The sequence below is a fragment of the Nuphar pumila genome, chromosome 7 (genome assembly GCF_984573655.1).
Source record: "Nuphar pumila chromosome 7, dmNupPumi1.hap1.1, whole genome shotgun sequence".
Classification (NCBI taxonomy): Eukaryota; Viridiplantae; Streptophyta; class Magnoliopsida; order Nymphaeales; family Nymphaeaceae; genus Nuphar; species Nuphar pumila.
The window spans coordinates 26,236,318-26,250,076 of record NC_143255.1 but is presented as its reverse complement, the minus strand read 5'-3'; the positions used below and the strand labels follow the sequence as shown (position 1 = coordinate 26,250,076).

General features: G+C 38.3%; 1 protein-coding gene across 3 annotated transcripts in view; it reads right to left on the bottom strand.

Moving 5' to 3' along the window:
- Nucleotides 1-9,123: 9,123 nt before the first annotated feature.
- The window catches only part of UPL7 (ubiquitin-protein ligase 7), a 53,168-nt gene continuing 48,532 nt past the window's right edge, over nucleotides 9,124-13,759 (bottom strand). For all 3 annotated transcript variants that reach the window (XR_016433037.1, XM_090012141.1, XM_090012139.1), the window contains 2 exons: nucleotides 9,750-9,839; nucleotides 9,124-9,670 (listed from right to left, as the gene is read on the bottom strand). Coding sequence is in view for 2 of the 3 variants with exons in the window: in XM_090012141.1 (XP_089868267.1) it covers nucleotides 9,587-9,670; nucleotides 9,750-9,839 (174 nt within the window). In the remaining variant the exon portion in view is untranslated. The remainder of the gene's footprint in view (nucleotides 9,671-9,749; nucleotides 9,840-13,759) is intronic.

Sequence of the window (13,759 nt, the reverse complement as noted above, 5' to 3'; positions counted from 1 at the left end):
GTTATATATATATATATATATATATATATATATATATATAGTAAAGCATAAGCCTGTGCACATTGCAATGCGACAACAAAGTAAATAACATAAAGAAAGGCCCAATGTGTGAAACCACACATCGAGCTAAATAAATTACGTAAGCGATGCATGACATACAAAATCGTACATCAGCAAAGTAAATTGCATAAGCGATGCACGATATACGAAACCATACATCAGCTAAATGAATTGTGTAAGCAGGAGTCTGTGCACATTACAGCGCGATGATAAAGTAAATAAAATAATTTAAATGGACAAGAATACGCAAAACTGCATTCTTGAGTTAAAAGAATATATATATAAGTTAGAAGTATTCCATCATTTGTCCTCGTATGCAACTTTTTCCTATCTCAAAGATGGTTTGACTCACTAACGATTTCGAGCATAGGTTTTTAAAGGCTTGTGCCTTGGTAAGTGTGTCTCATTAATTGTGTCGATGCGGTGCACTAAAAGATATTTTATTATGCTACAAAAAGAATGATGCAACAAACTTAGCTAGGCTCGGTGCTAGCCGCTCTCAGCTTGACAACACCTGACCAGGCAGGCAAGGCCAACTAGTTGACAAGGTGAAATCAAGTCAACCTTAGCACACACCAGTTAACTCGAGGTATGGGGCCGACTCGGGCTGTGCTCGGTGGTAGCCGAGCTCAGCATGGCTCGACCAGACTCGAGACAACAACAACACTAGAAGTTGTTGTTGCTCGAGTGCAGTAAAAAGGATTGGGGAAACAAAGGGATCAGCTACTGGGCCGAGCCGGGTCTGGCCCTCAAATAGGATAGGACCAAGCCTAGGCTCGGTCTTCCTATTGAGAGAACCGAGCTAGGCTCGGTTCAAACCGAGCTAGGCTCGGTTCAAACCGAGCTCAGCTCGGTAGCCCAACCCAGAGGATAGCTGCAGCAGAATGTTGTTGTTGTCACCAAAAAAGAGGAAGGTCGGCAGTCATGCTACTGCCCGAGGTAGTGGCTATCACGACTCCCTTGGACTACCGAGAGCCGAAGGCCCTTGGTCGCCACTGGTGACACGACAGAGCGGTGAAACTTGGGCTTGACTCGAGTTCAAAAAGGCCTACAAAGTTGGCAGGGAAAGAAAATCAAAGATGGGAGGGTGCTCGGCACCCTCCCTCCTGGTGAGGTCTGGTCTGTCGGTGACAGCAAAAAAAGCATTTGGTGGGATAGATAATTCACTGTAGTGGAAGGATCATGGCCCTCCTACTATCAGGTCAGATGTTTGGGATGCAATGTGCGACAAGTGGGCAAGGCATGAATTTTGAAATCGCTCAGTGAAGGCTGCATAAAACCAAGTGAAGATGCCTGATGCCTATCTACACATAGGTGGATCTAGGACTTTTGAGAGCCACCTGAAGAAAATGGTAACTCATCAATATATATTATCAATTTTATAAGTATTGTTGCATACCTGTTAAATAAATTTTTTATCATTTAACTTTGCAGGAAGCAGGAAAAGGAGGCATTGTGCCATACAAGGATGTGTTTGTTGAAACACATAAACGTAAGACCACGATAGAGTTCGTATCAGAGAAGGCAAGAACGATAATAATATGTATTTATTATATTAATAAACATTGTAATATATAAGTATCATAAATATTGTAATTATTAATCCGCATTATAATCATTACTTTGTAGGAGTCATACGAGCAACATATGGTAGAGAGATATGGCAATGACTCTACTCAACATTCGCCTTTTGAACCTGCAGCATGAGTGACTGCAACAAGTGAACCCAAAAAGGGTTGTGTTCGGGTTTGAGAGTAATATGAACATCTCACCAGTCATTGCCTCATCCAGTCACGACTCTCAGACTTCTCCTGCCAACATCAGCTCCAAGCATCCGACTGACCCGCCTAATTCTTGGGATGGTGTCCGTCAGCTTGTTAAGGACACAATCCATGACTATTTACATGAAGTAATTTATGACGTTGTCCGTAATGAGTTGTGCAACTTTTTTCGGGACAGAGAAACTTCGTCTGCAGGTGCCTCTCAGGTATGAAAGTTTCATGTGATTTTTTTATGTCGTTAGATTTCAAGCTAGTATATGCATGATTAGAACACATATTTGCATGATTGAATCATTATGATTTTTTTATGTCAACCTTAGAACACATCTGAATTTTGTTAATATCCTTTACTTTATTGCTAGCTAGATTATGTGTAATTCACTCATGTTACTTTGATTGCCTTAACTTAGGTGCATTGTATATAATTTATTTCATTATATTTTGTTTATCAATACTAACCTTTCTTTTCTCTTGTAGGATGCTGAAGATAATCAGCGTAGAGGAGCTGAAGGGGCAGATCGAGACAATAAAGAAGATCACGCACAAAATCTTGGCGATGATTAGATTCATGTATTGAATTTGTTGTACCTTCTTGTTGTTTCAAAAGAAAATCTTTGTAAATGTTCACTTGTAAATAATTAGAACTTGGCGAGGATTATAATGGATCGATAAATTATTTTAGTTGTTTTTTATATGTATTTTTTATGTGTACTTTATTTTTTATACACAGAAAATATAAATTGTATCACGAGAATTTTTTTCTTGATATTTATGTTTTAAACAATTTTTAAATTTTTTTTTATTGTTTGCGATGAATATTATTCGTCGCTATTTAGTATCAGCGTCTAATTTAGCAACGAATTAGGGGCGAATATTTATCCATCACAAAAGTGAATCGGCCAATATTTTTGCGATGAATTTTAATCTGTCACTACAATAGCAATGAAATTAGTGACGGATTAAAATCTGTCGCGAAACCAAATCTTTGCATATTAATGACGGTCTTGCGACGAATCATGGCATTCACTAATTTATCGCAAATTAGCGACAAAACTTGCGATAGATAGTTTCTATCGTTAATTAGCGACTAGAATTTTGTGATGAAAGTTATCCGTCACTAAATTGTTTAGCGACGGATTGAGGTCATCGTTGATCCACATATTTCTTGTAGTGAGGGAAGAAGAGGGAGGAGAGGGTGGTCGGCACCCTCCCTCCTGGTGGGGTTCGATCTGCTGACAACAGACAGGGAAGAAGAGGCGACACCCAAGTGGTGCCGCCACTCCTGAAAAAGGAACAACACCACCCGCATGGTGCTGCTGTTTTTGGCAAGGCGGCGGCACCAGGCGGTGCTGCCATCATCGAGAAAAAGGAGGGAGGAGACAAAGATAGTGGGAGAGAGGGGGGAGAGAGACTTACATGGAGTCGGGAAGAACTCGTAGGTGAGAAGGGGCTCCGACGTGCCTCCGACGAGGGAGGGTCAGGGCTGGTTGCGTCGATGAGACGAAGAACAAGACGAGGTGAGAGAATCTGAAGAAAGAGAGAGTCGAGTAGCGGGAAGGGGTTCTGACGTGTAAAAACAAATCCCAACAAGGGAAAGGAGCTTTGGCAGGGATGTCGGGAGGGTCGGGGTCGAGGTCTCCGGCAAGGGGTGTCAGGTGCCTCGGGGTGAGCAGGGAAGGCGTTGGGGGTTTTGGGTGTTTTAATTAAAAAAGAAAACCCCCTTGTGAGGGGTTTAAATAGAACACGGGGGGGGCTGCATCTTGGATCCGATCGGATCAAAACAATTTTTTTTTAAAAGCTCGAGTCTTACAGTGGATAACGGATAGAGGCATAGACCTTGGGTCGTCGAGTTCCATCCATCGAAGGAGTGACCATAGAGTGAGTGCAAGTGGGATTAGGATCAAGAGGAGCGTCAAGTTCAATGACAGGTATGACAACCGAATCAGAGGCTAAGATGACTGAGATGATAGGGGAGGTCGGTGTGGACTCGGGAGTCGATTCACTAGATAAAGACGCAGAGGGTTGACACATGACAACATAGGCAAACTGATAGCAGGGATTGGAGGACTGGACGTGGGAGGATGAGACTGGGGTGGCAGATTAGCAAAGAAAAAAATGCTCTCATTAAACACATGACGAATCGAGAAACAGGATCTATGCAATGATAAGCCTTGTGATAAAGACTATACCCAAGAAAAACACACTTGCAAGTTTTTCAGTCAAGATAGGGCCCTAAAAAGTGAAAACACAAGCAACCAAAACTATAGAAGCTTCCACCCATAAAAGCTTAGGGACAGAGGCCTCAGTCATTAAGGCCAAACCAATTTCAACGACATGCCTATATTTCCTTTCAATGAGGTTGTTTTGCTCCCGAGTGAGCACAAGAAAGACGATGGTGGATGCCTTTCTGGTGAAGATAACTCTCAAATTGTGTACTTATAAACTCACTTCCACCATCAGTTTGAAAGGCTTTAATGGTTAAAGAAAATTGATTCTCAACAAGTACTTTAAAATTTTGAAAACATGCAAAAGCATCCAGCTTGCGTACCAATGAGTATATCCATGTAAAGCGTGTAAAATCATCAACAAAAAATATAATATCTATATCCAGTATTAGATGACGACAAATATCATTGTAGACAAGCATCAACAACATAGTAGAATCATAAACAACATCATCAAAAGGGAGTTTATGAGTTTTTCCTAATTGGCAGCTCACAAAAAAATTATTGAGTTTAGAAGATCCAAGCACAAAAGAATCATTGGTATTTTTAAAAATATGAAAAATAGTGTCTTCCGGATAACCCATTCTGTTGTGCCAAACTTAGGCCGAAGCACGACAACTCACCAAGGCTTGCAGTATCTTTATTCCAACGCGAACAGGATAAATATTATCTTTAATCTTTCCACGGCATAGAACTCGACTCATGCTCAGATCCTTGATTTCATATCCCCATGGAAAGAATGCAAAAGAACGATTATTCTCTTTAGTAAAGCAAGCATCCGAAAGTAGCTTCTTAAGAATATCTAGCACAATTAACATATCATTTAACGAAAACTCATGATTGTTTAGGATAACCTTACCACTACCAAGTGAGAAATATGTAAGCCACTACCATTACCCACAATAACAAGATCATTACCTTGATACGCCAGTGTCTAGAAACCAATCATCGTCACCTAATGAATCCATTGACAAAGCAACAAAGGTCATCTAGTTGAAGAAACATATTATACTTGTCCTTACAATATAGAGCGGTGTGGCCAGTTAGACGATAAATTTGAACATGGATTTGGCGAAGAAAAATTTTGAGCTTGATTATTATTGTTATTTGAATGCGAATTTTGTTTACGATTTGTGGAACCTCCTTGATTTTGAGAACGACCCCAATTTAAGCCTCTTCCATGCTGGTTCGGACCTCAACCTCCAAACTGGCCCCTTCATTGATTGTTCTACCTCCACGATAAAAGTTTGGACCTGATCCTCTTCCTCTTGAAGAAAAGAATGTGAGTCCTTTTCATTATTAGAGGAATCTCCCTGCATCCTTTCTAGCCTGATTTCATGACTTGGAAGATAAGCTCTAAGTGCATCAAACTCTGGTATTTTATCATTAATAGTTAAATGAGTAACAAAGGATTCATATTCAGGAGGACCATCAAGAACATGATTAACTAGGTATTCTTTAGACATCAGTTTTTGTGAATGACAGCAAGACTATCAACTGTAGACTTAATCCGATTCAAGTACTCAGTTATGAAAGACGTATCTTTCTTGATATCTTGCAACTCTTTTAGTTGCATAAATCTTGATTGAGATTACTCTGCATAGGATCTCCTAAGAGACTCTCAAACTTCCTTAGACGATTCCAATCCAACAACTTTTGAGCTGATTGGTGTTAGGTGTAAGAAGGTAGGGAGAAAGAATTCAAAGAAGAAACATGGGGTGTTTAGAGGAAGTGGTCTTGATGAGGTGGAATAGTCCCATATTGCTTTTGCTTGAGTTTTCTGAGGGCTTTATAAGCAACTAGTGAACTCATACACTTGTTCTTGAGAACAAGGAAGTGGGATGACCACCACACACACATGCGCGCTCGCTTGTTGTGTTGTGTTGTGTCGTGTCGGGCTGGTTCGGGTTTGGGTAATTGGCCCTTTAGGGCCATATCCAATCAAGACAAAGTACCTTTTTACCCAAAGTTTCTTTGGATATTTGGATTCGGTAACAGGTTATGGGAATGGATAACGGGTCACGACTCCTCGGATTCCGTAACGGAGACCGTTAATGGAATCACGTCTCCTCAGAATCCGTAACGGGTCCTTCCTTCCACGTTTCATAACCGTTAGCCTGTTGCATAATCTAACCATGTGACTGTTGTTTTCTTTATGTTCTATGCTTCTGTTTTCTCTTATGCTGTCATCTGGATTTTGGTCTGATGCGGAAAATGCCATGCTTACTCCCTGTTTTTGTTTCGATTGTCTGTTGATCATGAATACACTATTGTATTTGCTGTTTTCTATCGTGTATTATATCATGATGACGATTGTGAAACTGTGTGATCCGAACAATGATCCAACAATTGGTTGAGTGAGGGTGGCGTCGATACAACACAGGATCATCTGGTTGATCTTTTCACTCTTTGAATATTCAGGATTGATAGTGGGAGCCGAGATGAAGCAGTAATCAAACCATCAATGAACCCAAACAGCCCATGAGTTTTCAGGATGGGTTGAGACCGATTCTTCCAAAGAAGATAGTTGTTTTCATCTAGTTTGATGGAAACAAGATTGTTAATATTAAATGTGGGAAACGCGAGGCTAGAGCCGATCGAAAAGCCATGATGGCATGCAACTCTGATATCATAAAGCAAATAATGCACCACACAGACAATAACGAGAGTAAGAAAGAAATAATGTGAACACATGAAAATTTAACGTGATTCGGTTCTTATGAACTACGTCCATGGCTACAACTCCTCACTTGATTTTTATTTCTCATTGGCAACAATCAAAACCAACTACAACTATTTAAAGAGAGACTTAAGAGAGTCATCTCTTTTCCAATGTTTTACAATTGTTATCTTGAAGGAAAGCTTTTTTTTGGACTTTCTTAAAATTTGGACTCCTATTTCTTGTAGAAGAAGTCTATCACCACAGCTTCTTGACTATCCTTCTTGATTTGGTTTCCTTCCTTGATCATGCATGTAGCTTCTCAGCTTTCCTTGTTGATCATTGATTCTTTTGGATAGAATTTGTTTGACAAGCTGCCTCAAACTCACGTCCCACTGAAATGGACTTAGGTTGCTCCATAAAACCCGGATCCATTTGTTCATTAGAATTCACAGGAACAAGTTGTCCATGCACTGGAAGGGCCAGCAAAAAAAACAAAGAAACCAACCCATTTTGCTTTGCAGTAAGCTTGGATTGAAGCTTGGAAAACGAGGGTGGTATGCTTAAAGATCAAACTTGCAGGGTTGAAAAAGTAGAGGTTGGCTATATGGTGCTGTGGATGAATGCATTACCAGACAGCTGAATGGATTTATGAGTAGAAGGTTGCTTGGGTGTGTTTGCTTTAGGGGATAAATGTCCAAGAGACGTACACATTTCCAGCTAACAAACTTGTTAGACACAGCTTTCGTGCTACATTAAATTGTCTACTGCAACAGTTTGTATTGATCACTACTACAGAAGTACAATGATCCATTAAGTTGGCTTCTTTAGTGATAATGAAGGTCACCCCTGTAATCTAAACGGATTTCCCCACATTAAGGTTTTCTAATGCAATGTCATAATGTGATGTGTGTGCGCGCGCGCGCGAGAGAGAGAGAGAGAGAGAGAGAGAGAGAGAGAGAGAGAGAGAGAGAGAGTAGAATAAAGCTTCAGAGTGAATGCTGCATCTTATAAGCAAAAAGATTGGTGGTTGTAGCTCTTATCAATGCATGGAAACGATGGATTTCTTTTGTGGGTCAAGTTCATTTCATTTTAGTAACACTGTTAGCGTAGTTGGTCAGCAAAATAATTCAGAGAAAGTAAGGTTGGGAGATGCAAATTATTCCAAGATATCGTCTGGCCTCACTTCCTTTATGTTGTGGGCTGACCCTTGGCCTTGTCAAGGCCAACTAACACCCAATTGTATTTTTAATGAGCTTGCACATGTAGAATGGCTACCTAAGATTGTACAAATTAACAAGGTGAAAATAGGCAACATGCCTTGCTGAACGAGAAACGAGAAAGAAGAGGAAATTCAATGAGATATGATCCAGTCCTCGACTAAATACCATGCAAAAGTACTCTGCCCAATGACTTGATACCACGCACCCTCTCATCCCTCCCAATGACCGGATTAATGGCATCCAGTGATTGGGCCAAATACCTTGCATTCGATCTTTTGCCAAATTCAATGAGGATTCAGATAGATGTCAATATATAAAAGGAGCTGGATTTAAGGATGTCAAAACCAGAGTTACCAGAAGCTTCTTAGATATGTGAAAAGCCAACTTCCCGAAAACTCGCTTCGAAAGTGTGATACTCTTTGCTTCTGAAACTTGATGAGAACATCGAGGAGCCCACACTTCATCTTTCTTCTTATATGTTCTCTTACTCAACTTTTCATGTTTTTTTATGTGTTTTCTCTTGTCACTCACTTCCATGTGCTTTCTTTAAATTGGTAGTCATCAGTTTTAGATTTTGATAAAAATTTAATTATTACACTAACAAATCACAAAATTTAATATTAGTCACTTTTATTTTAGTTTTTATTTGTATTTCATTTTGATTCTCATTCAATTATTATTATTATATATTATTTCTCGTTTCCCGCTTCCTATACATTTTAAAATGCATCTTCGCTTCCTATACATTTTAAAATGCATCTTGTTTCCACTTCCCATATCGTTTTGTGGCAACCTTGGTCTACACAAGCTAAGCCAAACTCAAGTGTCTTTCTAGTTAGCCAAGTTCCCCAAGTTTCGGTCATGGCTCCTGAGTTAAGTAGGTGTCTTGTGCTGCTTAGGGGTGGACATCAGGCCTGGTATCCGGATGGTAATCTGATACCAGACTTGAGATAGGCTGGGTTTGGACCGTTACAGCAGCCCGAAGCCTGATAAGTGTTGGGCAAACCCAGCCCTAGCCTGATTAGTAAACCTCTGGTTTAGATGCAGAATTGTTTGCCTTCTTCCTTCTCTTTTGGTTTCAGAACACGCTTTTTAATAGGGTATGTCAGGCAGCAGCAGCACAAAGTTCTTTTTTAAACCAATTGTTGCTTACAATGCCAACAGCCAAAAGAGAAAAAGAAAAGAAGGCCTAGAGAATTATAATGATATTCAATGCAGAATTACTTACAGATTAGTACAAAGTGAGAGGGCCCAAATTGAAGCATTGACTAATTCCATAGGTAATTGAAAGTATTTCCACCTTTCAAGCTTATACACACGCTTCATTCACAACATAGCTTGTTTCCAGTAAGAGGCATGACAAACTTGAATCCCATCAAACAAAGCCCTCATGCTTTGGCTAATACCGCAGTTGCTGGCTATGTTCATGCAATGCAAACTGCTGGAGTTGTCATGGTATATACAGTAACCTTATACTTACAAGAATGAATTATCAAGACAGAGCACATCAGACGAAATCCATCCCACGGAGTTGAGCATCACTTCAACAGGTTTTTTTCTTAGCCTTCTGTTTCTTCCAATGCAATACTGGGTTAAATTGAAATGTTGTCTCAATATCACAAACAACCAATACAATTGCTAAGAGAGTTCAAATCCAGCATTGGAACTGATCGCGTAAAGAAGCTTGTTCCTCAAAGTGCTCTGCCGTTTGTAGGTGGGAAGCTGGAGAAAACATTGACTCAAAGCAATCAATCAATATCACATGCAATATTGTATAAAGTGCAAAGAAATTGAAAGGCACCTTGAGCGTGTTGTAACATGTTGATGCAGAGGGTAGACGATCCACATCCTGTCCACCAATTACAGCCCATAGAGGCACATCACATGCAACCTGAATACAACCAGCATATCTCAAAACTCATTTTCCTACATCATATAATATTCATGGATTAAGATAACCAGCTGCAAAACAACCACCACTAACTAGTTATTAATTTTTGCTGATTTACCTGCTATCAAAAGTTTGATAAATTATTATTGAGATTAATTAACTTCTTCTAAGTTACCTGCTATCAAAAGTTTGATAAATTACTATTCAGATTGAAAAACTTTTTCTGAGTTACCTGTCACCAAAAGTTTGAAAAACTATTCTCGAGACTGATTAAATTTTTTGGAATTCCCGGATATCAAAAGTTTGATAAATTACTATCCAGATTGATTAACTTTTTCTGAGTTACCTGTTACCAAAAGTTCGATAAATTATTATCAAGACTAATTAACTTTTTTGCAGTTATATGCTATCAAAAGTATGATAAATTACTATCCAGATGTATTAACTTTTACTGAGTTACCTGTTTCCAAAAGTTTGATAAATTACCACCGAGGTGGTATCCCATGTGGTAAGTGGGGTTCTGTGTCAAGCTGAAGGCCCAGGATCGAATCCCTCTGCCACATGGGGCAGCTGTTATTCTGGTAGGGGTCCGCCTAACCCCAGGTTGCCTTTCCAAAAAAAAAAGTTTGATAAATTATTATCCGGACTGCTTAATGTTTTTGGAGTTACCTGTTACCAAAAGTTTGATAAATTATTATTGAGATTGATTTTTGTTTTTTTTAGTTACCTGTTATCAAAAGTTTGATAAATTATTATCAAGGTAAATTAACTTATTCTGAGTTACTTGTTCTGTTACCAAAATTTTTGTTTGAGAAAAAGGAGTATTTTTTAATCAGTAAGTAATTGGTAGTAGTATGGTTGATATCAAAAGTTGATAAATTATTATTGAGATTGATTAACTTTTCCAAGCTACCAGTAACCAAATAACATCTTCTATTGATTGCTTTTGCCACTCATGATAAAGCAAAAAAAAAAAGTCAAATAATGGGTCTTCTTTTCTAGAATCATTTTTTTCTCCCTATTCCTCCTCTATGTGCTTGATCTGTAGCCCCCAATACCAACGATATTTTGAAATTGCATTTTTGTGGTACATTCACAATAATTTGTGACAATATTTTTGAACATTTTTGAAATTTAAAATTTTTATACTATTATTTATTTAAAAGAACATTTTTCAGGAAAAACCACTTTTTAAAATTCCCCAAGGGAAACTCCTCACAAGATATTTCAAGATACCAATATTGTTGACTTTGTTTGAATCCTGCATGTTCATCATAATAAATGGAAAAGTTTTTTTCATGCTTTTCTTATAGTCAGTACAATAAATTTTATGTATATATAAAAAGTAAACATTTTCCAGTAAAGTTTTCAATTTCAAAAATTTAAAGAGAGCAATCCTGCTCAAGATACAATTATCATATCATGTGATACAGTATGATACACCGCTTTTCTGATACACTGATTTATCACAAAATATCATACAATAAAATGGAATCTTTATGATATACAAATATATGTAGTTATATACATGTGTGTACAGTTACACCTGCACATGCCTATGTCACATAGGTGCGAGTGTTGATACTGGTGCAAGTGCACGTGCGAAGGGCGTGACACGACAATTTAAAAAATCTTGGGTATGGGGGGTGCGGATACACATACATACATATATGTGTGTGTGTGCAATTTTAGACATGGTCAAAGTTGATCAAGTTCAAAATTGGACAAAAGCATCAGGTGTGGGGTTGATCGCACCTGGCACTTTTTGGGTGTTGCACCCGCACCGTGCTGTGTCAATGCAGGTGCTTCAGGGGTGCGGAAGCACTCATGTTACATACACACACACATATATAGAGTAGAGCGTCGGTGCTTAATAGATTTTTCAAGTTTTTTTCATTTTATTTTTAAATTCTGACTGTACAGATGTGATCTATGTACTTGATTTTATAGGGATCAGCTCTTGAAGTGTTTGATTCAGACACATGGGTGGGTTTTTATAAGGTTCGAAAAATCAAGGGTCTAAAATCTTTGTAAATTTTGGAGGCTCCAAATATCATTTTTTTCATCGAAAACACATGATTCAAGTGTGGATTCCTCGCAAATCGACCATGCCCAACACATTTATGGGGTTGAAACTGCAAAAAAAACACCGGAAGAGCAGAAAAGCCCATTAAGCACTTATCATAAAGCACCTACGCTCTGCTCTCTCTCTCTCTTATATATATATATATATATATATAGAGAGAGAGAGAGAGAGAGAGAGAGAGAAAACTAATAGCACCTAAACAGTTATATCTATCACTTACATGCATGTTTTGCTTTAATTTGAACTTGAAATTGTGTTTATCATCATTTATTTACTAACCCCCATTTGGATCACTTTATAAATTGCTCCTTGTCATTTATACTTATTTTAAAGAGCAAGTTTTGGTGTTTGGATCTTTTACTTTTATTTTTTTAATGACATTTTATAATTTTCAACCCTTTTGATAAAAATAAGGGGAGGCCTACTGGTTTTTTTTACTACTACTTATTTTCTTTCATTTCACCCCTATCATCCCCATCAAGTTTTGGTGTTTGAATCTTTTACTTTTTATTTTTTTTAATGACATTTTATAAATTTCAAATCCTTTTTACAAAAATAAGGGGAGACCTCCTGTCTTTTTTTTACAACTACTTATTTTATTTCAGTTCACCCCCATCATCCCCATCACCACCACCATTTCTCTATCATCACCATCACCATCACCATAGTCACAAATCTTGTTTTCGGGATATTCTCAGCAAAGGAATATCTCAGAATATTTTTGAAAAATGAGATTTTCTAGGAAAAAATCAGAAAAATCTCGGTAAGTTAAGAAAATAAGAATATAGGTACATATATTTTGAGAGAGGGGGAGAGCGATTACTTTTGGTTGAGAGAAAGAGAGGATTATTTTGAATGAAAAAGAATGAAAACTCATCTACATTTTTAGGAGGATGGAGAAGAGAAAGCTATGTCACAGGGATTCGGCCAACCAGGTGCCGCACCCGCGTCGACCCAACGTGATGCGGGTGCGGCATCCAGTGCGGTCAACCCGACCCTAGGTGCGGTCAACGCACCCAAGATCATTTATGTCCAACTTTTGGACTTTATATATATATATATATATATATATATATATATATATATATATATATATATATATATATATATATATATATATATATATATAATTTTTTATATTTTTGCCGCCCCGCACCCCCCACCCAAGTTTTTTGAAAGTGCCGCACCCGCACCAATATGACATAGAGAGAAAGTCATGGGGTTTAGTCCCATATCAAATAAAGTAGTAACTGCTGGCCCTCCTTTACTCTATAAAAAGGAGGGCCACTCTCTTTCACATCTCACTACTAAAACATGACTGTCATATCACGTGCACAGAGCAAGCATTTAATGCTTCCTTTTTCAAAGAAATGGAGGCACACAAAAAATTGCTTTCACGACTTCACATGAGTGAGCAGCCATTTTAATGTTTTTGTTTTTTTAAACAAGTGAGAAGCATGGTGCCATATTTATCGTGATTTTTAAAAAAGCGATAAATACACGAGATATTGAATATCTCGAGTTTTAAACAGAAATATCTCATTTTTTGGAAATATTGTGTTATTTTTATGATAATTGAAAAGAAAAGTCGATATTTGTTACTATAACCATCACTACCACTACCATCCATCATCATTGCCACCACCACCTCCATCTATCACCATTGTCACCACCATCTATCACCATTGTCATCACCATCATCACTACCATCATTATCATTACCATCATCACCATTACCACCACCATCATCATCACCATTGCCACCACCTCCATCCACCATCACCATCACCACTACCATCATCACCACCACCTACCACCACCAACATCATCCACC